General features: G+C 38.2%; 1 protein-coding gene across 1 annotated transcript in view; it reads right to left on the reverse strand.

The window, feature by feature from the left end:
• Positions 1-762: 762 nt before the first annotated feature.
• Positions 763-26831, reverse strand: part of LOC112391316 (iron-sulfur protein NUBPL-like) — a 180055-nt gene continuing 153986 nt past the window's right edge. The window contains exons 8-9 of the mRNA XM_024732642.1: positions 9172-9265; positions 763-842 (exon numbers count right to left, since the gene is read on the reverse strand). Coding sequence (XP_024588410.1) covers positions 763-842; positions 9172-9265 — 174 coding nt within the window. The remainder of the gene's footprint in view (positions 843-9171; positions 9266-26831) is intronic.

The following is a 26831-nucleotide window of genomic DNA, read 5'->3' on the forward strand; positions in this document are numbered from 1 at the left end:
GGGGCCAGGAGGTCTCTGGTGGTCCAATGTCCTGCACTCAGGTTTCCCACCTCCGAGGCTCAGGCCTGACACCTGCCTGGAGCACCAAGACCTTGTCAGCCACACGGCTGATCCAGAGAACTTCCAGGAGCAGAACCCGCAGCTTGTTCAGTCCATGAAGAACTTCCTGCAAATCAACAACACCCGCTTCGGCAAGTTCAAGTTCAAGAGCCACTCAGAGGAGTTCAGACAGGGCATGATGTCCTCAGCCCTGCATTCCAAGAACTACCTGTACCTGCCTGCTGGGGAGAATTTGCAGAACATCTCTGACAAGCTGCTGTTGCTCGCACACCTGGATTTTGGTGGCTTTGAGCAGCCTGCCCGCATCACCACCAGGAAGAACAAGAAGAGTGCGTGGCAGTCCAGCAGCCGCCAGGTGTCCTGGACTTCAGGACCCACCGGCCAGCAGGTGCGTTCTAGCAGCAAAGTCAGCAGCCATCAGGGGCTGCATGTGGCCACCACCAGTAGTCTCAAGTATCTCTCCCCACTGTGGGCAGGGGCTGCCACATCCATGAGCCTCCTTTCTCCTTCCTCCTTCTCCTGGGCTACCAAGCAGCCGGGTGAGGCCCTGGGGAGGCCACCCTCTCAGGCTCTTTGCTGCCAGCCACCTTAGTGACCATTCTTAATATTTAAAAATACAAAAGTCCCAAAACTACTTAAAAAAAGAAGCAGATTATATAGAACACTTACTACAAAAAGGATGAATTATTTTCCTATGTTATTTCACTTTAAGCCCATTTCACGCTTTACAATTTGCCTCAACAAAGAAAAAGCCTCAGACTTCAGGAAGGTTATAAATCTATCTAAAACATCAAAAATACACGTAAGTATTAGTGACATTATAATATTTCCAAACAATGTGTATATATTATCAAATACTTAATTTCTAAACCTTCTGATAATTGTCAGTGATATCTCTTGGTTATTTATTACCAATAAATAACTGATTTAAAAAAACATTTAAAAATTAAGTTATTTTCCCCAAAGTCCTCATATGTATATAAGAGAGATTTACAACTATTTCTCCATTGGGATCTAGGAAAATCCTTAGAAACAGATTCAACATAAAAGCTAATAGTAACATTAAAATCCATAGCATAAAAAACATATCCACTACCATACTGAAGTATTGCACATTTGATGTAAACTAATGTTTACAGCTCTCAACTTTAACATTAACTAATTAGCAGGATATCAAATTTTCCCATGGTTGTATTTATCAAAAAGCCAAATTTTCCCAATATATATTCTTATTCAGCATTTACTCAATAAATTATTACTAAGTGCCTGCCACATATCAAGCACTATGCTATAAGTGCTGGAGAGCTATGCACTAAATAGCCATGTTTTACCTAAACAATACTTAAGCACTACTTCTTTTCTAGAACACAGACATACATCACCACCTTTTCAAAGTGTCTATGTTTTGTAAACATGTTTATTCTGGAAATATTTTGAAGAATTTAGTTCATGAATCAGATCTCTAAAGGTAAATTTATATGTCTCTTAATTTAAAAAATTTAATGTTTTTTAAGAGATAAAAATGTTTGCCTGTCATGGAATGTGTTTTTTTGCATGGCAATAACAAAACATCAAAGATAGCATAAATTAGTTTAAACTTTAAGAGTTACCTGAAATAGCGGGGCAGAGTCAAGATGGCGGCATGGGAAGATGTGGAACTCGCATCTCTCCACAACTAGGGCACCTGTGGACGCTGGTGGGGACCTTGATGCCCAAGGAGATGGGGAGGAACCACTGAGTGACCAGGTAGGATGTGGGGGGAGTGAAGGAAGAGGAGAAGTGAAGGCCAGACAGGACCCATGCCCCTGAAGGGTGGCTGGGAGGAGGGAGGGGTTCCCACACGGGACCCCCTGGGGAACCTGGGGAGCTTGTAGGATCAGGGGGCAGTGCGTCTAGCATTTCCCCTGCCCACTCAGGCCCCTAGAAGCCTGCTGGGCTTCTGGGCCTGGTCCTTTATTCTGCAATGGCCCCTCCAGCTGTGGGGGTCCAGGTCTGGTCCTCTGCCTCCTGGGGCCTCCTCTGGCCGCATAGCTCCAAGAGGCATGGGGGAGAGTGTGGAGAAGAAGAAACGTCAATGAGAAGGGGCCCTTCGGGATCGGAGGATCGGGGGGCAACATGCCTAGAGTTTCCCCTGCCCACTGGGGCCCAGTGAACCTGCTGGGGTCCTGGACCTGGTCCTCCAAGGCCAGAGGCACTCCTGGGCCCCTCCTGCTGCACTGAGCCTAAGCCCCACTCTTTACCCCACCCCCAGGGTCTTTTCCAGCCCCATGGGTCCTAAGCATAGGCTCCGCATACTGCCTAAACCCCACCCCCTGCCTAAGCCCCGCCCCTCACAGCCAAGGCCTTTTCTGGCTTTTTTTTTCCCTCCCCTCTTTTTTTACTATTGTGGTTCTGTTTTACCTTCTGCTTGTTGTTTCAACTATATTTTTATTTTTTATTCTTTCTAACAAGTTTTCTAATCTTATGTTTCACTCTTTGTTATTGCTCTGTTCCTTTTCTTTTCTTCCGCCCTGCACAGCTTGCGGGATCTTGGTTTGTGAGCCCGGGGTTGGGCCAGAGCTCCTGCGGTAGGAGCTCTGAGCCCAAACCACTGGATTAACAGACAACCTCAGACCCCAGGGAATATTAATTTGAGTGAGGTCTTCCAGAGGTCCTCATCTCAGCACCAAGACCCAGCTCTAACCAACAGCCTACAAATTCCACTGCTGGAAGCCTCAGGCCAAACAACCAGTAAGACAGGAACACTATCCCACCCATCAAAAAAAAATGCCTGGGGGGGGGGGGGGGGGGGGGGGGGCAGTCACAGATGAAAGAGCAAGGTAAAAACCTACAGGACCAAATAAATGAAGAGGAAATAGGTGACATACCTGAAAAATAATTCAGAGTAATGATAGTAAAGATGATCCAGAATCTCGGAAATAGAATGGTGGCACGGATGGAGAAAATACACGAAATGTTTATCAAAGATCTAGAAAAACTAAAGAAGAAACAAACAGCGATGAACAACAAAATAACTGAAATAAAAAATACACTAGAAGGAATTAATAACAGAATAGCTGAGGCAGAAGACCGAATAAGTGAGCTGGAAGACAATACTGCCAAGGAGCAGAATAAAGGGAAAAGAATTGAAGACAATCTCAGAGACCTCTGGGCAAACACTAAACACACCAACATTCAAATTATAGGGGTCCCAGAAGAAGAAGAGAAAAAGAAAGGGTCTGAGAAAATATTTGCAGAGATTATAGTTGAAAACTTCCCTAATATGGGAAAGGAAAGAGTCACCCAAGTCCAGGAAGTGCAGAGAGTCCCATACAGGATAAACCTTAGGAGGAACACACCAAGACACACATTAATCAAACTAACGAAAATTAAATTCAAAGAAAAAAAGCAGCAACGGAAAAGCAAAAACAACATACAAAGAAATCCTCATGATGTTATCAGCTGATTCTTCAGCAGAAACTCTGCAGGCCAGAAGGGAGTGGCAGGATGTACTTAAAGTGATGAAAGATAAAATCCTACAACCGAGATTACTCTATCAACCAAGGATCTCATTCAGGTTCACAGAGAAATCAAAAGCTTTACAGACAAGCAAAAGCTAAGAGAATTAAGCACCACCAAACCAGCTCTACAACAAATGCTGAAGGAACTTCTCTAGGCCGGAAACACAAGAGAAGAAAAAGACCCATGAAAACAAACCCAAAACAATTTAAAAAATGGTAATAAAAACACACATATCGATAATAACCTTGAACATAAACAGATTAACTGCTCCAAACAAAAGACACAGCTGGCTGAATGGATACAAAAACAAGACCTGTATATGTGCTGTCAACAAGAGACCCACTTCAGACCTAGGGACACATACAGACTTAAAATGAAGGGATGGAAAAAGATATTCCTTGCAAATGGAAATCAAAAGAAAGCTGGAGTAGCAATACTCTTATCAGATAAAATAGACTTTAAAATAAAGACTGTTACAAGAGATAAGGAAGGACAATACATAATGATCAAGGGATAAATCCAAGAAGAATATATAACAATTATAAATATATATGTGCCCAACATAGGAGCACCTCAATACATAAGGCAAATGCTAATAGCCATAAAAGGGGAAATCGACAGTAACAGAATCATAGAAGGGGACTTTAAAACCCCACTTTCGCCAATGGACAGATCATCCAAAATGAAAATAAATAAGGAAACAAGCTTTAAATGATACATTAAATAAGATGGACTTAATTGTTATTTATAGGACTGTCCACCCAAAAGTGGCAGAATATACTTCTTCTCAAGTGCACATAGAACACTCTACAGGATAGATCAAATCTGGGCTCAGAAATCAAGCCTTGGAAAATTTAAGAAAATTGAAATTGAATCAAGCATCTTTTCTGAACACAATGCTATAAGACTGGTAATTAATTACAGAAAAAAACTGTAAAAAACACAAATACATGGAGACTAAACAGCATGCTACTAAATAACCAAGAGATCACTGAAGAAATCAAATAAATAAAAAATTACATAGAAATGGGGAATTCCCTGGTGGCGCAGTGGTTGAGAGTCCGCCTGCCGATGCAGGGGAAACAACCACAACAACCCAAAACGTATGGGATGCAGCAAAAGCAGTTCAACGAGGGAAGTTTATAGCAATTCATTCTCACTTCAACAAACAAGAAACATGTCAAATAAACAATCTAACCTTATACCTAAAGCAACTAGAGAAATAGGGACAAAGAAGACCCAAAGTCAGTAGAAGGAAAGAAATCATAAAGATCCGAGCAGAAATAAATAAAACAGAAATGAAGAAACAATAGAATAGATCAATAAAACTAAAAGCTGGTTTTTTGAGAAGATAAACAAAATTGATAAACCTTTAGCCAGACTCAACAAGAAAAAAAGGGAGAGGATGCAAATCAATAAAATTAGAAATGAAAAAGAATTCATAACTGACACTGCAGAAATACAAAAGATTATAAGAGACTACTACAAACAACTATATGCCAATAAAATGAACAACCACAAAGAAAGGGACAAATTCTTGGAAAGATACAATTTTCCAAGACTGAGCCAAGAAGAATTAGAAAATACAAACAGACATCACAAGTAATGAAATTGAAACCGTAATTAAAAATCTTCCAACAAACAAAGGTCCAGGACCAGATGGCTTCACAAGCTAATTCTATCAAACATTTAGAGAAGAGCTAACACCCATCCTTCTCAAACTCTTCCAAAAAACTGCAGAGGGAGTAATACCCCCAAATTCATTCTATGAAGCCACCATCACCCTGATACTAAAACCAGACAAAGATATCACAAAAAAAGTTACAGACCAATATCACTGATGAACATAGAAGCAAAAATCCTCAATACTACCAAACAGAATCCAGCAACACATTAGAATGATCACACAGCATGATCAAGTGGATTTATCCCAGGAATGCAAGGATTCTTCAGTATATGCAAATCAATCAGCGTGATACACCATATTAACAAATTAAGGAATAAAAACCATATGATCATCTGAATAGATGCAGAAAAACCTTTTGACAAAATTCAACACTGGTTTATGATAAAAAATCTCCAGAAAATGGGCACAGAGGGAACCTACCTAAAAATAATAAAGGCCATATATGACAAACACACAGCAAACATCATACTAAATGATGAAAAACTGAAAGCATTTCCACTAAGATAGGAACAAGACAAGGATGTCCATTCTCACCACTTTTATTCAACACAGTTTTGGAAGTCCTAGCCACGGCAATCAGAGAAGAAAAAGAAATAAAAGCAATACAAATTGGAAAAGAAGAAGTAAAATTATCATTGTTGGCAGATGACATGATACTATACACAGATAATCCTAAAGATGCCACTAGAAAACTACTAGAACTAATCATTGAATTTCGTAAGGTTGCAGGATACAAAATTAATGCATAGAAATCTGGCATTCCTATACACTAATGATGAAAAATCAGAAAGAAAAATTAAGGAAACGCTTCCACTTACCATTGCAACAAAAAGAATAAAATACCTAGGAATAGCCTACCTAAGGAGGCGAAAGACTTGTAATCAGAAAACTATAAAACACTTATGAAAGAAATCAAAGATGACATAAACACACTGAGAAATATACCATGTTCTTGGATTCAAAGAATCAATATTGTGAAAATGACTATACTACCCAAAGCAATGTACAGATTCAATGCAATCCCCATCAAACTAACAATGGCATTCTTCACAGAATTAGAATAAAAAATTTTACAATTTGTATGGAAACCCAAAAGACCCCAAATAGCCAAAGCAATCTTGAGAAAGATAAATGGAGCTGGAGGAATCAGGCTCCCCAACTTCAAACTATACTACAAAGCTACAGTAATCAAGATAGTATGGTACTGGCTGAAAAACAGAAATATAGATCAATGGAACAGGATAGAAAGCCTGGAGATCAACCCACGCACATATGGTCACCTAATTTATGACAAAGGAGGCAAGAACATACAATGGAGAAAAGACAGCCTTTTCAATAAGTGGTGCTGGGAAAACTGGACAGCTACATGAAAAAGAATAAAATTAGAACACTCCCTAACACCATACACAAAAATAAACTCAAAATGGATTAAATACCTAAATATAAGACTGGACACTATAAAACTCTTGGAGGAAAACATAGGCAGAACACTCTATTAAATATATCACTGCAAGATACTTTTTGAACCACCTCCTAGAGAAATGGAAATAAAAACAAAAATAAACAAATGGGACCTAATGAAACTTAAAAGCTTTTGCACAGCAAAGGAAACCATAAATAAGATGAAAAGACAACCCCTGGAATGGGAAAAAATATTTGCTAATGAAGCAACTGACAAAGGATTATCTCCAAAATATACAAGCAGCTCATGCAGCTCAGTATCAAAAAAACAAACATCCCAATTGAAAAATGGGCAGAAGACCTAAACAGACATTTCACCAGAGAAGATATACAGATTGCCAAAAAACACATGAAAGGATGCTCAACATCACTAATCATTAGAGAAATGCAAATCAAAACTACAATGAGGTATCACCTCACACCAGTCAGAATGGCCATCATCAAAAAGTCTACAAATAAATGCTGGAGAGGGTGTGAGAAAAGGGAACCCTCTTACACTGCACTGTTGGTGGGAATGTAAATTGATATAGCCACTATGGAGAAAAGTATGGAGGTTCCTTAAAAAAGTAAAAATAGAACTACCCTACGACTCAGCAATCCCACTACTGGGCATATACCCTGAGAAAACTATAATTCAAAAAGAGCCATGTACCACAATGTTCACTGAAGCTCTATTTACAAGAGCCAGGACATGGAAGGAACCTACGTGTCCACCAACAGATGAATGGATAAAGAAGATGTGGCACATATATACAATGGAATATTACTCAGCCATAAAAGGAAATGAAATTGAGTTATTTGTAGAGAGGTGGATGGACCTAGAGTCTGTCATACAGAGTGAAGTCAGAAAGAGAAAAACAAATACTGTATGCTAAGACATATATATGGAATCTAAAAAAAAAATGGTTCTGAAGAACCTAGGGGCAGGACAGGAATAAAGATGCAGACGTAGAGAATGGACTTGAGGACACGGGGAGTGGGAAGGGTAAGCTGGGACGAAGTGAAAGAGTGGCATGGACATATACACAGTACCACAAGTAAAATGGATAGCTAGTGGGAAGTAGCCGCATAGCACAGGGTAATGAGCTCAGTGCTTTATGACCACCTAGAGGGGGTGGGATACGGAGGGTAGGAGGGAGACACAAAAGGGAGGAGAAGTGGGGATATATGTATATGTATAGCTGATTCGCTTTGTTATAAAGCAGAAACTAACACACCATTGTAAAGCAATTATACTCCAATAAAGTTGTTAAAAAAAAAAGCTCTTAGAGGAAAACATAGGAAAAATACTCTTGGACATAAACTACAGGAAGATCTTTTTTACCCACCTCCTAGAGTAATGAAAATAAAAACAAAAATAAACATATGGGACCTAAGGAAACTTAAAAGCTTTTGCTCAGCAAAGGAATCCATAAACAAGATGAAAAGACAACTCTCAGTTTGGAAGAAAATATTTGCAAATGAATCAGTGGACAAAGGATTACTCTCCAAAGTATATAAACAGCTCATGGAGCTCAATATCAAAAAAACAAACACCTCAGTTAAAAAATGGGCCAAAGACCTAAATTTCACCAATAAGATGCTCAACATCACTATTTATTAGACAAATGCAAATCAAAACTACAATGAGGTATCACCTCACACCAGTCAGAACGGCCATCATCAAAAAATCTACGAACAATAAATGCTGGAGAGGATGTGGAGAAAAGGGAACCTTCTTGCACTGCTGGTGGGAATGTAAATTGATCCAGCCACTAGGGAGAACAATATGGAGGTTTCTTAAAAAACTAAAAATAGAACTACCATATGACCCAGCAATCCCCTGCTGGGCATATACCCTGAGAAAACCACATCAAAAAGAATTATGTACCACAATGTTCACTGCAGCACTATTTACAATAGCCAGGACATGGAAGCAACCTAAGTGTCCATTGACAGATGAATGGATAAAGAAGATGTGGCCCATATATACAATGGAATATTACTCAGCCATAAAAAGGAATGAAATTGGATCTTTTGTAGAGATGTGGATGGACCTAGAGTCTGTCATACAGAGTGAAGTAAACCAGAAAGAGAAAAACAAATATCATATATGAACACATATACATGGAATCTAGAAACATGGTACAGATGAACCTATTTGTAGGGCAGGAATAGAGATGTAGACGTAGAGAACGGACATGTGGACACGGGGGTAAGGGGAGGGTGGGACGAACTGGGAGATTAGGTTTGACATAAATACACTACCATGTGTAAAACAGATAGCTAGTGGAAACCTTATATAGCACAGGGAGCTCAGTTTGGTGGTCTGTGACAACCTAGATGGGTGGGATGGGGGGGTGGGAGTTCCAATAGGGAGGGGATATGGGTGTGCATATAGCTGATTCACTTCATTGTACAGCAGAAACTAACACAACATTGTGAAACAATTTTACTACCAAAAAAAAAAAAAAAAGAGTTACCTGAAATAGGAATATTCTGTGAGACTGATAACTGCACATCTCCAGTTCCTGGTGGCATGTCAACAACTAAATAGTCCAGTTGACCCCAATCTACCTAAAAACCAAGATGACACAAATAACATCACTGTATAAACAAATGTGGTGAATAGTGATATAAACAAAAATAAATGAATTAATAACAAATAATAGCTTTCACTTGAACCATTAGTAAATGCCAGGGTCTGTGCTTAGGGCTGATAAATGGATGAAGAAGAAACAATCTTTGCCTCTAGCAGAACTTTTCTGACCAATAAGGTTAAATTTTCAAATGACACCACAAAACACACACATACCATAATGGCGAACCCCTTGCACAATGGACTTCTGTTCAGGACCACTCATTTATTTTCACTGAAAATAGCCCGTATTCTACCTAAGGAGGTCTTAGCTTATTGTCCTTTGTGGTTTTTGGTACAGTGTTTCCTATAGCAGATCTTAATATAATTGTTTTAAGTTTATTATTTTTCCTTCATAAAACACACTAATAATGAAAACCAAAACTTAATAAGAAAATTTTAGAAATATACCTAGAGTTCCAAATTAACATTTTGATTATTTCTTTTCAGGCACTTTTCTAAGTATCTATATCTAGAAAATTCAGCTGTTTAACCAAGTCCTTAATGCTCAGCCTCAATTAGATAGGGCTCAAGGGTACCTCAGGCTCTTTTCTCCTCAAGTGGTTCTTCCTTCTGAGTCCCCAGTTTCAGTAAAAGGCCCTAGGATCCCCTTAGTTACCTAAGGCAAAGGCTTGGGATAATACTTAACTGTTCCCTTTCCCTCGCTATCCCCAGTTACTGATTATGCCTTCTAAAAATCTCTCAAATGTATCCCTGTCTCTCTTTCAGCATGGCCAAGAACCAAACATAGGCCACAGGCATCTATCACTAAAGTCTCCCAACCAATCTCTCTGGTCTAGCACTGCCCATACAGTGTGTTCCTAACACCAGTGAAAATTGGTTTGATAGTGCCACTTTTTTGCTTAAAACTCTTCTATTGCTTTTAGGATAAAATCTAAGTTTTAGCTTCACAACCTCTGCCTGGTCTTCTTCACTTGCTAATTCCTCCTCATTCTTTAGATCGTAGCTTGAAATTTACTTCCCATAACTTCCATTAAAGATTAGATATGGTGTTCCTACTACGTAGGAACAATTCTTCTAATCATTCATTCATTCATTCATTCACCCAACAAATGTTTATTGAGTACCTACTATATATTAGGCATTGAGCTAGGTATTGATAATTAAATGGTATCATGGTCCCTAGCCTCAGAGAATTTACAATACAGAGGGAGACAGATATTAAGCACATAATGATATAACCTGTGCAAAGAAGTTAGAGAAACCGAAAGATCAACATAGCTGAAGAGCAGTGCAGGTGGAAAGATGGCATTCATTTACTGTTATTTCAGTATCTGTCTTCCCATGAAACTGTAGATGACAGAATACGTAACAAAGAATGGATACATAGGAGATGCTCAATAAGTTTTCTTTCAAGAAATGAATGAATAGGGCTTCCCTGGTGGCGCAGTGGTTGAGACTCTGCCTGCCAATGCAGGGGACACGGGTTCGAGCCCTGGTCTGGAAAGGTCCCACATGCCGCGGAGCAACTAGGCCCGTGAGCCACAACTACTGAGCCTGCGCGTCTGGAGCTTGTGCTCCGCAACAAGAGAGGCCGCGACAGTGAGAGGCCTGCGCACTGCTATGAAGAGTGGCCCCCGCTCGCCACAACTAGAGAAAGCCCTCGCACAGAAACGAAGACCCAACACGCCAAAAATAAAATAAATTAATTAATTAAAAATAAAAAAGAATAAATAAACACATGCAAAGATCCAAAAATTTTAAAATGTAAATCATACTGTGTATATAATCCCATATCCTGTTTCTTAAAACTTAATAATGTGAAATAAGCCTTTTCCATATAATCACATATTTTAAAAATTTAGATGATATTGGGTCAGATGGATTCATTCATGTATTAACACATTTATTCAACACATATTTACTGAGAATTGATGCCAGGCACTGTTCCAGGTGATGAAGATACAGCAGTGAAAAAAACAAAGTCCCAGCCACCAGGCAACTAATGTTTTAGTGAGGAAGACAGGTAGATAAACAGGCAGAAAGACAAGCAAATCAAAGACAAGTGCTACAAAGAAAACAAGTACCCCTTACTACACAAAATTACTTGGTCCCTGATTTGGATATATCCAGATCAAATAGCAAGAGACAGTTTTAGAGACTTCCCTGGTGGTCCAGTGGTTAAGACTCCGTGCTTCCAGTGCAGGGGGCACAGATTCGATCCCTGGTGGGGGAACTAAGATCTCACATGCCACATGGCATGGTCAAAAAATAAAATTAGAAAAAAAAGAGAGAGATAGTTTTAAAATCTTCAATTCCTGAATTTCAGAGGGCAAGTAGTAAGAGTTCAGACAGCTAAGGATTTATCAAAGAATTTCTTTGAGTCTATTCGGTTCCCAAGGTCCGATGGTGAGGAACACATGAAGAAGAGGGAAAAGGAATAGAGTGGTAGAAGATGCTACTTTTGACAGGGTGGTCAGAGCCTGGAGTGAAGTGAGAAAAATAACTGATGCAATTCTCAGAAAGCATTCCAGGCAGAAGCAGTAGCAAGTGCAAAGGACCTGAGATGGGGATATGCTTGGCGCATTCAAGGGATAGCTAGGAAGACAGTACAGCCTTTCTAAAATAGCACTCCCCCAACCATCAGTCTCTTTCCTTCTCTGAATGTGTCCTTCTTCAACACATTTATCAGTATATGTCATGATATACTGACATGTCTTTTAGGAATTCTATATTTCTCAAACACAAGTACTTGACACTGACTTAATGACACATTTTAAGAGAATGATGAAATGATGAACATGAAGTAGTTCATTTTCAATATAGGGTTTCTTGGTTTGAAAAATAGTTACCCCTAAGTTACCCATGACCATCATCTATGAAACTATTTACTAAAAAGACAAAGGATACTTTTCATTTTATATCCTCTGCACTGAAATTCCTAGCACTGGCAGACTGACAAGTCTCTTTGTTTCAGAGGACATCAAATGACTGGTGCCAACAATTTATCATTGTTGTTCTTTGGCATTTAATCATATTTATCACATTGGCTCCAATTTCTTATTTCTTTAAAGAGAACTGCTATTATGGTTCCAAGGAATTAAAAGTATATCGTTGTTAAGACAATTAATTTCAAATGACTCAAACTGAATTCAAACTTTCTGGGGGAAAAAAAAAAAACCTGGACGAACACCTTCATCTCTCATAGTAGGCATTTCACAAAGGCTTGCAGACTTGAACAGAACTGAAGTCAGTATCTGAGTTCCAGTTTTAGAGCATTCACTAATATTAATATTGAAATATACTGGCTGCCAGGAAGTTCCAGTTCTCTTACAAAACAATCACCAAAGCATTGATTTTAGAACGATTTAGGGATTCTCTAGATTCTTCTCAGTGTTTGTTTACGCATATAAATTATTTGTTACTAAATATAGAGAAATAAGTACTAGCAAAACACCCAGGTATCTCATTTAGTAAAACCAAGCGACCGATCCAGATTTTGTGTGGCCTGAACCATATACAATTTGGGCGGTCTTCTCTAAGAATTAGAATGCAGTTAGGAATGCAAAATTTGGTACAAAAGTAAATATTTATTTAGAATGTACAAGAAATCATCATAAAATCATCATAAAATGCTGGAGCCTTAGAGATTCAACTTCCTTTCTCTGAGGTCTCTTGAACAACAGAAATGCTTACACAGAAATGCTTCCTGACTGCAACCGGCTTCCTCTCTCCACTGAGAACACTCTACAACTCCCAGCATCTCTTTGGAGCCCATGGCAGTGTGGAACCCTGAACTTAAGCTTCATTAGCCTCAAGGTAACCCCACCTCTAGTAAAACCTGCTTGGCTCGCTCTCAGGCTCCAGACTCAAAGGATCCCAGCAGAACAGACTGAATCAGTCTAGAAGTAGAGTTACCAAGGTAGTTCAGAGATGCCCTGTGGATAAGGAGGCAGTGCTGCAGCAGAGAATTCAGCAGTGCAGCCAGGAAATCAAATATGTGCATTACATCTAAAGAGGGACATAAACAGCATAATGGGAGGGTAAAAAAATAAAATAAAATCCAGGGGTCAGGGCGATTGTGAAGGATGGGATGAGGTACAGATTAGGGGCAGCATTCAGACCTGAGTCTGCCAACAGAGGCTTTGTGCAAGATGCCTCTTTTACACAGTAGTACATAACCTTTATTCCCCTCCAAAGGGTTTGAGATACAGGACTTCTGGAATCAAATATTGATATAATGTAGTCACTGAGCTTTTGTCCAAAGCCATTCATATAACATTAGAACAGCTGTTTTTTCATGTGTCCTATAAATATGCATTTGTAATTGCTATAACAGCACAACCTATGGTATTGCTTTTTTATTACTGCTCTTTCTCTTTGTTTATTAAGACAACCAACACTTGAAGTTTATGCTATCAGAAATAACTACTGGGACTTCCTTGGTTGCACAGTGGTTAAGAATCTGCCTGCCAATGCAGGGTAAATGGGTTTGAGCCCTGGTCCGGGAAGATCCCGCATGCCACGGAGCAACTAAGCCCGTGTGCCGCAACTACTGAGCCTGTGCTCTAAAGCCCGTGAGCCACAACTACTGCGCCCCCATGCCACAACTACTGAAGCCCATGCACCTAGAGCCCATGCTCCGCAACACGAGAAGCCTGTGCACCACAACAAAGAGTAGCCCCCGCTCGCCGCAACTAGAAAAAGCCCACGCACAGCAACAAAGACCCAATGCAGCCATAAATAAATAAATAAATAAATTTATTTTAAAAAATGATTACTAAAACTCTGTTAAATTATTTTTATTTCTTTATTGTCAACCTTACACAGGGAAAATATTCCAAACTAACACTGACTGGGGTAATTTTAGGCCAACATGTCTTCTCCAAACAATACTTTGTATTTTATATTCAGAATAATGCCTGATAATCTGAGGGTAACTCAAAACCTCAAATAAAGGCAATTCCCTCTTTTCTGAGGAATGACTGGGAGATAAAAGTGTGTCTTATATTTGGACAGATAAGGCTATGAAGACATCAGGACATCAATTATGAAGAGTGTGGTGCTATGAATGGGTAAAGAAGGTGGACCACTTTCTTCCATGGATACTTCTATTAAGAAGCTGACCAAAGCAGCAGCTATCAGGCCTTGCTTCAGAGGATGCCAGGAGCACAACTGCAAAGTGGCTGAGTTGTAAGTGTTGAAAAGAAAGGGCCCATAGATGCATTCCATTTTTGGCTTCTCAGCTGGCGGGAGCAGTGTACCACAGTCAACCTCCAGGGTAGCAGACTCCATCATCAGCACTACACAGGCCATGTTTAAGTACCACAGGGACAACATATGCTTTTCCAAAGCAAAGGCAGAGTGTCCCAGCTATCCCAGGTCTGTCAGCAAGGCCAATGTGAGCCAGGTGAAAACAATATCAGCAGGGATGGGCCCTGGGCCCCTGTCGAATCAGGGAGGAAAATCACTGCCAAGAAAGAGAGGCAGAGCTATAACCTGCTAGAGCCAAAGTGGTGGCCAAGACTTCTGAGGGCAAGAAAAAGGTAACTTAAGAATGAAAAGAGGAATCACGAAGCAGGAGAAATGGGACAAAATCTATACTGAGTAATTTAAAAGTGGGCTGTGTCCCGGCAGCCCATTCATATAATGCTTAGAATATTCCATCAGTGAGAGGGCAAATTCTTAAATGAAGTTGGGCTGAGCCAGACACTGCCTCTTTCCTTCCTGTCTGCTCTTAATTAGTCACTGAAGAGTTGGTTTTGACTCTTATGCCTACTTGACTCATAATTAGTAGATCTCCAGGTAGTGTCCTGATGTCTGACTCTGTCTGTCTGGCCTGGTCTGTATCTGTTGCTACTTCTACCCTGTACCTAAGTCCTGCTACCTGTTCCTGACTTCCTGGTTCTCCAACCACTGTTAGGCATGTTTCAACCCTAATAGCAAATAGAACGGTGTACCTGTGCTTTGCTTAGAATCCCAGACATGAAACCATGCCACTACTGGCATAGGAGATGCAGCTAACCTTGTCTCAGGCCCATGGACAAATATGTCAGGCAAATCACCAAGCTCCTAGGATTTTTGATTCAACTAATTTCCAAGGTTTGAATGGGTCTTCAAGCTCTAAGAATTCTAGGGTAATTATTTTTACACAAAATTATTTCCCCAACTTCAGTGTAAGCTTCCTGACAGAAGAACCCATTCTTTATACATCTCCAGACTCCCTTTCCACAGCCAATCCCCTCTCTAACGAACCAGTGTTCAGTGCTCAATCAATAACCACTGACTGATTCTGAGTCAAGTTGCTCCTTACAATTTTTTTTTCTTTTTTTTTTTAAACTTCTTTATTGGAGTATAACTGCTTTACAATAGTGTGTTAGTTTCTGCTTTATAACAAAGTGAATCAGCTATACATATACATATATCCCCATATCTCCTCCCTCTTGTGTCTCCCTCCCACCCGCCCTATCCCACCCGTCTAGGTGGTCACAAAGCACCGAGCTGATCTCCCTGTGCTATGTGGTTGCTTCCCACTAGCTATCTATTTTACATTTGGTAGTATATATAAGTCCATGCCACTCTCTCACTTTGTCCCAGCTTACCCTTCCCCCTCCCTGCATCCTCAAGTCCATTCTCTACATCTGCGTCTTTATTCCTGTGCTGCCCCTAGGTTCTTCATAATCTTTTTTTTTTTTTTTTTAGATTCCATATATATGTCTTAGCATACGGTATTTGTCTTTCTCTTTCTGACTTACTTCACTCTGTATGACAGACTCTAGGTCCATCCACGTCTCTACAAATGACCCAATTTCGTTCCTTTTTATGGCTGAGTAATATTCCATTGTATATATGTGCCACATCTTTATCCGTTCATCTGTCGATGGACACTTAGGTTGCTTCTATGTCCTGGCTCTTGTAAACAGAGCTAAATGGAGCTGCAGTGAACATTGTGGTACATGACTCTTTTTGAATTACGGTCTTCTCAGGGTATATGCCCAGTAGTGGGATTGTAGGGTCGTACAGTAGTTCTATTTTTAGTTTTTAAGGAACCTCCATACTTTTCTCCATAGTGGCTGTCACACTCCCACCAACAGTGCAATGTAAGAGGGTTCCCTTTTCTCCACACCCTCTCTAGCATTTATTGTTTGTAGATTTTTTGATGATGGCCATTCTGACTGGTGTGAGATGATACCTCATTGTAGTTTTGATTTGCATTTCTCTAATGATTAGTGGTGTTGAGCATTCTTTCATGTGTTTGTTGGTAATCTGTATATCTTCTTTGGAGAAATGTCTATTTAGGTCTTCGCCCATTTTTGGATTGCTCCTTACAATTTTATTATACTACTAAAATTAAATTTTTTGCCATGTGAGGTACTTTTTATATAAAATATAAACCTAAAATAGAACACAAAATAGGATTAAGTCTGAACCATATTTTTTGCTCTGCCCAGTGATTTATTCATAAAATCATGCAATATTTTATTTTGGTTGCAAGAAGAAAACTGCTATAAAGGTGAAATTATTTAAATATAAATACCACAATAAAAATCTGAATAACAAAAAAATTTCTACTTGAGTTGATGGCCTACTGGCTTGTGGAAATAAGTGACACAACAAAATATAATGAACTTATCCTTGAGACTATTTTGATAACAGCTGACCCAGTTATAAGATGAAAACACATTATTTAAGTTACAACAATGATCTAAAAGTTCTTCCCTAATATTTTCATTTTTTTCGGATGAAAGTTCTCTAATCCATTTTCAACTTTCTTCCATTCTAGGACTTCTCTGGTGGAGCAGTGGTTAAGAATCTGCCTGCCGATGCAGGGCTCGAGCCCTGTTCTGGGAAGATCCCACGTGCCGTGGAGCAACTAAGCCCGTGCGCCACTACTGAGCTTGTGCTCTAGAGCCCGCAAACCACAACTACTGAAGCCCATGCGCCTAGAGACCGTAAACAGCAACAAAGAGTAGCCCCCGCTTGCCGCAACTAGAGAAAGCCCGCGTGCGGCAATGAAGACCCAACACAGCCAAAAATAAATAAAAACAAATAAATAGATTTATAAAAAAAAAAAAGTCTTCCTTTCCGTAGGAAAAGGGGGTGGGGGTGGAAAACTTCTTGACTAAATCCCTCCAAAGGCACTACCAACCCATGTGAGAGCAGTAATGTTTTGAGAAAGAAAGAGAAACTTTACTCTTTATGTTTCCCTTTATCATCATCTCACATTTCCTTAATTGTTCTAGCAGATATAGAGCAAGACTGACCCTGACAACCTGGAGATAGCATCAATTCACAGAGGACTTCTTACCCAAAAGTTGATATATGGGTCAATCTTTGGTACCTAGTTTCTAAAATAATGTTTAAAAGATTATCCAATTCCCAGGCTAGCCTATAGACGTCCCATGTAAATCCACAGTACAACTGAAACAGTAAAACTTCACAATATAAAAATAATGATGTTATCACAAAAGTAACAATATTTTAGTTAATTATGAGAACATCTCTCTAAATTCTCCAGTCTTGCTTTAGGCCACAGATGTTCATCACCTAGGAAGGAGATGTTAGTGAAGGACAGGACTGCTACCAAAAAGGCCTAAAATATTACAAAGTTGCCTGAGAATCATGATATTTTTATTTTTAAAAATTACTAAAAGAAATTAAAAAATAAAAACTCTCCCTATATACCTAAAGGCTGAAGCTTCAATTTTTTTTTTTAAGTAGGAGTAACAAATCACTTTATTAATCTAATCTGGGACGGTTTATAAAATATATTTAGATGTGTGGTACTCCCTTTAATTAGGAAAACTATAAAACCATAATACTCTTTTAAAAAAAATCCTTAGAAAAAATATTGTACTTGGGAGGATTCAAGGTCCTGAAGGAGCAGGATGGTAGCTGCCATAGAAGCTGCATGGAGCCCCAGAGAGGATTCCTAGTCATTGTCCAATGGCTTTGATGGTTCTTAAAGATGTTACTGAACTTGAGGGACACTATGTTCCAGCAGAGCAGTCTACCCAGTGTAGTACTGCATGCTAGAGATGATCTGTCCCAGTCAAGCTTATTTCTTTAGCTCTAGTTACCTGTGACCTGGAATCCTACATTTGAGTCTTACGGGCCATCAGGTCAAACTGGCTAGTGAATAGGGAAGAGGTGAGGGGAAGGGTCTACAGGTAACAGGTAAAGGAGTGCAAATGGAAATGAACAGTTAATGAGAGCCTATTATAGGGTAGATACATTTACATAACATTGTAAAATGGGCATTATAATCTCTTATTTTACAGAGATAAGAATATTCAGGATTAGAGAAGTTAAGAAAATTGCCCAAGGCCAGGCTGATGGTGAGTGATGGAGATGGGATATAAATCCTGGTCTGTGTGACTCAAGTCATGCTCCCAAGTGTCCCAGAGAATTGGGTGCAGCGTCACTATTCTCCAAGCCCCTGAAGACTTCTGCTACCACAACTCCAAGAACAAATGAGCTTTATGAGACTTCCCTGGTGGTCCAGTGGTTAAGATTCCACGCTCCAAATACAGGGGGCCCAGGTTCGATCCCTGGTCAGGGAATTAGATCCTGCATGCCACAACTAATAGATCCCACATGCCGCAAAGAAGATCCCACGTGCCGCAACTAAGACCCAGTGCAGCCAAATAAATAAATAAATATTTTTTTAAAAAAGAACAAATGATCTTTACTACCACACTTTTTCAGAGTATGATAAAATACATATATAAAGTAGACACTATAGACCCACAGAAAATTATTTACTTAGATAATATAAGTAAGAAATAAAAGAATCATTTGTTTCCTTTTTTCCCCTCCCATTTTCCTGGTTAATTATAATGATGTTTCTTCTATTTCTGAGCATTTTTTAATGGTATATCACAGTATTCTTTCCTTACATGATCCTTTAAGAGTCTTTTATATATTAAAGCATGGTCTTGGGGCTTCCCTGGTGGCGCAGTGGTTGAGAGTCCGCCTGCTGATGGAGGGGACACGGGTTCGTGCCCCGGTCTGGGAAGATCCCACATGGCGCGGAGCAGCTGGGCCCGTAAGCCATGGCTGCTGAGCCTGCAAGAATATTTTATCTTTCAATAATCCACCACTAAATTCTAGTTTTGTTTTAAGTCAATAACCATCATTCTACCCACCGTCTATTTTTATTCTAAAAATTTAAAGATCTAACTCACATCAAATAGAAAACCAACTGTGAGAAATTGTAGCTCCATATTCAGTTACATTTTAAGTATGAGCTATTATAATGCAGCTTTCAGATTTCAAATTCTGATTCAGACATTAATCACTATGATTAAAAAAAAACAGCACTGGAAAGGAGGAGTTTGGTAAAAATCAAGACTATGAATCTAGCTGGGTACAGATAAGAGTCCAGATATCTACTCATCAAACAGAAGAATTCTAGTGTGGAAAACTGGCATACCTAAATTCCAATCATTTTTATCACCAATTAGCTAGATTACCATGGGTCAGCCAGTTAACCTCTCTGGCCCTCAATTTTCTCATCTGTTAAAGTGTTTTAGATTAGATGATCACTAAGGTTCCTTCCAACTACTTAAAAAAAGAAAATGTGACCATGACCTGTTTATGTAACTTGAAAGACATCTGTGAGAGATTTGCTTACAGAAAAAAGTAAATAAAAAGTATTCTTATCAAAAGCACCAAAATGACAAAACAAGCTATTTTTTTTTAAGGGAGCACTTTATATAAAAACAAGAAAGCTAAAAGCAAATTGGCATATTTAACACATTTATTTCATGGAACGATCATATTTCTTATGGAAAATTTAGCTTAAATTTACAAAGAACTCAAATCTAAATTTGTTTTGAACTACAATCTACTCTGCCATCCTAAAATACCTCGTTCTGGCTCATCTAGGAATTAATGTGTTATATCTATATAAAATGTCATAATTTACAAAATAGATGCATTCCTGAAGAGTTGTTGAGGGAACCACCACTAAGTTGAATGGGGAGGGGACTCAATCATAAACCCTTAAAGGTCGAGAGATCTAATCCAATTTTCCAGCTAATACAAAACACTCATGACTGAGATATACTCAACCAACAAAAGAAAGCTCGAATCATTCCAATGCTTATCACACATTCAGATACAAACTGTGGAATAATTTGTACAATAATAATAATATAAAAGCATGGAAGAAAATTGTCACAAGAATCTTTTCTATTTTTTTCTTTTGCTTTACATGAAATTGGTTTACTTTTGACTTACTTTATTACTCATACTTCATAACTTAAGATATGCTTTGTTTTCTGATTTGTCTTTTGTTGCTACGTGCACCGCTATTTGTAAGACATCCTCCTTTTAAAAATATGAATAAGCACCTATTAAATCCCAAGGATTTAACTTGAGACTACAGAAATATATTTGAGCTTTTAGAAAAATAAGAAGGATTATATTTGTAGCATAATTTTTTTTAACTGATATGTTTTCTGTAAAGAAAGAAAAAAATCAGCAGTTTCAGTCTCAGGCACAATGGTTGTGTGAAAGTGTCAATAAATAGGTCAGTCAGAAAGTCACATATCAAGGTTTTATTATTAATTCATTGTTTGAACTTATCCAAGCTGCTTAACTTTTTTATGCCTCTGTTAGCTCATCTTACGATGGTTATAAACAGAGAATTTTAGAGCTAGGAGGGACTCTAGAGATTATCTTGTCCAATGTCCTTATTTTACAGATAAAGGAACTGTAACTCCAAAATCAAATGATTTGCCAATGATTTGCCTCTGCAAAATATGGATAATAAAAATAACTTTGTCTGATTCATAGAGGTTTCTTTCTGAAGAGGAAATGAAATCACGGATTTTCTAAAAAACATTAAATAATTGAATAGTAGTATTGTATTGAAAAAAGTTACTTTAAAGAGAAGCTTGTCATATCATGCAAGTCAAAATTAAAATTTCTCTCAATAAGCCTATCATGTCTACTCTTCTAACCAGGTGCTAGGAAAATATCTGTCTATTTCTGAGGTCACCATATTCCAAAATGACCTGAACAAGTAATTTAAAAATATATTTTCCATATGTTTACATGTCATAAGCTGAGTTAAGCGGCTTTTTGCAAATTAAAGGGAAATTTCTCACCAGTAAAAATTAAGCATGAAAACACTGGGTCAAAGTACAATTTAAAAGATATAAATGACTAAAACTAAGGGCTAGGAAGTGAGCAGAAATCACATCTGTTGTTTGAATATATTAATTAAATTTCTACATTTTAGTGAGCTGTATCTTGCTCCTGTTAAGTAGACCTGCCACCTACAAAGCTGAAGAAAAAACAATAAATGTACTGTCATAAGTGACTTTTCCTAGCGAAAACTAAACAATGCAGCAGCTTTTAGCTATAACTAAGTTTAACAAAGCATTTTGAGAAGGATTAAGGATGGAGAAAGAATTGAGATGAAGGTGATACAGATATAGATTGGAAGTAGGTTTGAGGATAGAGGGGGGTAAAAAAAACACATAAAACAATCTAATTCCCATCTCATCAACTTCAGCACTTTCCGACTTCCTAAGCTACATAATTACTTCAGAAGTACCCAAAAGACATCTAAGAAACCTGAAATCACTAAATTGCAAAGAAACAGAAAAACAGACCGAAGTTTATGCATCTCATTAAAAGATCGTTAAATGAGCAGCTGTTTCTCCATTCTCATTTATGCACACTGGTCATTATATGCAGGCTTGTTCACAATAATCTTGTACCCTGATGAACAAGTGAATGTGGTACTATATCTAGTTGTTCTTTCCTCAACAGGTATCTTCATATTCATCTTAATATTTCAGATCACACATTAATATGCATGCCTAAAACCAGAAGATAAATAAGTGGATACACAGAATCATCATTATAGAATTTAACCCTAACTTAGAAATTAATACCAACATTTACATGTGCCACGCGCTGTTCTAGACACTGGGAATACAGCCATGAACAAGATACCTAAAGCTCCTGTCTCCATGAAACGGGGATAGGAGGACAATAAACAAACCAATTAGTATATCACCTGTAATCCTGATGAAAGTTATCTTTCTAGACCTCAGTTTGCTGTCTATAAAACTGGAAAACTAATATTACTTAAGTATCATCATACCCTTCTCAAACAAAAATTACCCCCAAAACCTGTAAATAAATAGAACTTGTGCCCTAATTCTCCCTAACATATCCCTGCCTCCAGTGGCACGTGCATAATAACAGAATGCAGGCCAGAGTAGGAAGTAAGCAATGCCATGAAGTACAAGAAAACTAACTGTATCATGGTGAGGCTCAATACAAACCTGTGTTCTGTACAGAAACTAACTCTAGTTAGTAAGCTATGGTTTCTCAGATAAGATAATAATGATACATACATGCTATTTTGGAACATATTTTCTCTTGGCTGCGTACTGATGTCCAGATAAGTCATTTTTAATTTAAATATCATGGCTGTCCATTTAAAAACCTTTGTTATCAACTAGACTCTTGTTAATCAGATTATGAATTTCAAGTCACATTTATCAAGTCACAGAATTCTTTTTTTCTCTTCCAGTGAAGAAATAATTTTATTTAATATGAGTACATACTTTTGCAAAATTGCATCAAAATAGGCATATGGTATGAGGTTTGATTCTTGTATTTAAAACAGCAAACTAGTTATGAATGAACAAATAAAACTAAAGGTTGAAGTTCTGACCAAACTACTTCGGCATCAGAAAGCAAGACTATCCGGATGTAAGAAATTAACTCCTTGAATCAGGTATAGTCTCAGTAATACTGAAATATTAACATATAGGACAATAAGTCAGAGTAAAGAAATATATGCAGATACCCAACATAAAAATGTAAGTTGATTTTATGGCCTGAATCAATCTGTTGTTATCTCTCCCCTCTCTCTCAATTCCTCAATCAATGAAAAAATAAAAATAGGGGGGAAGAAAGACCAACAGTGAGCAAACTAAGACTAAAACTTGAGCACAAACCAAAAAACTGGAAGAAATGTGTACTAACAATAGAGCCAGACTGCTGTCCCCCTATTTGAATAGTAGTCTCGTTCACTTTTGTATCTTCAGGCTAAGTATAGCACCCAGGTGCGTATATACCCAATAAATGTCTCATTTTGTTGAAAAACATAGACAATCGAAAGAGACCTTCCACATCCTCGCACCACCAAAGCTACTAATCTTCTGTCACCACAGCCCACATTCTTTCCATATAATGTACTGCCTTTCCATAACAGTTACCCCATCCCCACTGTCCCATTCCTCTTCCAACATCCTCCAAAAGAAGAGACATAGACATTTCTTACACAGACTCTTGAGGAAAGCTCAGAACATAACATTTTCATGGTTTTGCAAAGATGACCTACACAAGTGATCTATAAAGAAAACTTGAGAATGACTGGTTAGCATTCCTCAGCTAGGCTCTTTCAATCAGCAATCATCTTAGGCTTGTGCTAGATATTTGGCCAAACATTATAACATAAATTCAGCAGCAAATATCTATGAATCAAAAAGTCACGTTTTGAAATTTGATGCTCAGATGCAAAAATGTTGTGTTGTAAAAATAAAAGCCTGACTGGTATTCTCACCTTCATGGAGGGCTACTCCTCCCCCATTAGCAGTGTGGGCCAGGGAAGTTCCTATACGCAGGATCAACACATCTCTCAAATATTGGATCTGGATGCATTTAAACTGCCAAATAATTTTGGCAACAAAGTTCTGCACATGAAATTTTCATCAATACTCCCAATTTTGTTCTCTGCTTTTTATAACAACTGAATCACTGAAATTTGCCATCTGACATAGCCATTCACAGAAACATGAAGCACCTAAAATCAATACTGATAGTTAGTGGATGTTTGTTGGCCCTGGGTTTCACACTAGGAGGTGCTATAGGCATCGTCACCATAGGAGAAGTAGAGGCCTACTGATGGCCATTAAACTGAAGGAAAAACCAACCACCCAAGAAGCTACAAGTAAGGCGTCTAGCTCTTTCAAGAACTACTTATTCTAATTTTTTAACATATATACTCAATTTCATAGGTTCTGTCACATCTTTAAAAACCATCAAGAGTTTAGTTAAGTAAGAAACTTCCTGAGATACAGATGATTCAGCAGTATTATCTTTACCTAAAGGCCTATGCATAACATGTTATGCTCCGATATAGTTAGAAAAGATTTTTACAAGATACCCTCAACTCTGTATTTTGAAAACATAGGACTTCTGTCCTTTTCCCCAAAAACTAACTGTGGCAACAATTCAATTTCATTTTGGGTAATTATAGCATGACTAAATAAATTTTCTAATATGTTTCTGTTAAAAAAAATTTAAGAAACTATTTCCCCAAGAATATACAACAGGGAAAGAATAGTCTCTTCAATAAAAGGTGTTGGGAAAACTGGACAGCCACATACAAAAGAATGAACCTGGATCCCTATCTTATACCATATACAAACACCAACTCAAACTGGATTAAAAAGTTGAAAGAGACCTGAAAGTAGAACTCTTAGAAGAAAATGGGGGCAAGCTCCTTGACATTGGTCTTGGCAATGACTTTCTGGATTTAGCACCAAAAGCAAAGGAAACAAAAGCAAAAATAAACAAGTGGGACCGCATCAAACTAAAAAGCTACTGCACAGCAAAGGAAGCAATTAACAAAGTGAAAATGCAACCTATTGAATGGGAGAAAAAATTTGCTAATCACATATCTGATAAGGGGTTACTATTCAAAATATATAATGAATTCATACAACTCAACAGCAAAAAATCAAACAATCTGATTTTAAAAGAAGCAGAGGAGCCAAAGAGACATTTTTCCAAAGAAGACACATAAATGGCCAACAGGTACATAAAATGGTGCTCAATATCACTCACTAGTCTAGTCATCAGAGAAATGCAAATCAAAACCACAATGAGATACCACCTTCACACCCGTTAGAATGGCTATCATTAAAAATACAATGAGATAACAAGTGCTGGTGAGGGTGTGCAGAAAGAGAACTTTCTGCACTGTTAGTGTGAATGTAAACTGGTGAGCCCACTATGGAACACAGCATGGATGTTCCTCGAGAAATTAAAAATAGAACTACCATATGATCCAGTAATCCCACTTCTGGGCATATTTCCAAAGAAAATGAAAACAGGATATTCAAAGAGAATATCTGCACTCCCATGTTTATTGCAGCATTATTCATAATAGCGAAGATTCTGAAACAACCTGTCTGTCAATGGAAGAATGGATAAAGAAGATGTGATACACACACACACACACACACACACACACACACACACACCCCAGAATATTATTTGGCCATGAGAAAGAAGAAAATCCTACCATTTATGACAACATGGATGGACCTTAAGGACATTAAGCTAAGTGAACAGAAAGTAGACCTGAAACTGTAAAACTCCTAGAAGAAAACGGGGCAAGGTCCTTGATATCAGTCTTAGCAATGATTTTTTGGATTTGACACCAAAAGTGAAGGAAATAAAAGCAAAAATAAACAAGTGGGATTACATCAAACTAAAAAGCTTCTGCTTAGCAAAGGAAACCATCAACAAAATGAAAAGGCAACCTATGGAATGGGAAACAGTATTTGCAAGCCACATACCCAAAATATGTAAGGAATTCATATAATTCAATAACCCAATTAAAAAATAGGCAAAGTACTTTAATAGACACTCTTCCAAAGAAGATATACTAAAGGCCAACAGGTATATGTGTAGGTGTTCAACATCACAAATCATCAGGGAAATGCAAATCAAAACTACAATGAGATATCACCTCACATCTGTAAGAATGGCTATTATCAAAGAGATAAGAGATAAATGGTGACAAGGATGTGGAGAATAGGGAAAACTTGCATACTATTGGTGGGAATATAAATTGGTACAGCCATTATGGAAAACAGTACGGATGTTCCTCAAAAAATTAAAAATAGAACTACCATATAATCCAGAAATCCCACCTCTAGGTATATATCTAAAGGAAACAAAATCACTAGCTCATATATCTGTATTCCCATATTCACTGCAGGACTATGCACAACATCCAAGGTACGAAAACTACCTAAGTGCCTTAGATGGATAAAGATATGGTACATATATACAATGGAATATCATTCAGCCTTAAAAGAGAAGGAAACCCTGCCATTTGCAACAGCATGGATGAACATGGAGGGCATTATGCTCTAAGTGAAATAAGCCAGACAGAGACAGACAAATACTGCATGGTACCACTTATATGTGGAATCTAAAAAGGAAGTTGAACTCACAAACAGAGTAGAATGGTGGCTGCCAGGGGTTGAGGCGGTAGAAGAAACAGGGAGAGGGTGGTATAAAGGTACAAATTTTCAGTTATAAGATGAATAAGGTCTGAGTATCTAATGTATAACATGGTGACTAGCATTGGTAATAGAATTTGCTAAGACAGTAGAACTTAAGTGTTCACACCAACAAATTTTAAAAGTAAAAAAAAAAAAAAGGAAATATTTGAGGTAGTGAATGTGCTAATCAACTCAATGGTGGGAATCCTTT

The sequence above is a fragment of the Neophocaena asiaeorientalis genome, unplaced genomic scaffold (genome assembly GCF_003031525.2).
Source record: "Neophocaena asiaeorientalis asiaeorientalis breed wild unplaced genomic scaffold, Neophocaena_asiaeorientalis_V1.1 scaffold216, whole genome shotgun sequence".
Classification (NCBI taxonomy): domain Eukaryota; kingdom Metazoa; phylum Chordata; class Mammalia; order Artiodactyla; family Phocoenidae; genus Neophocaena; species Neophocaena asiaeorientalis.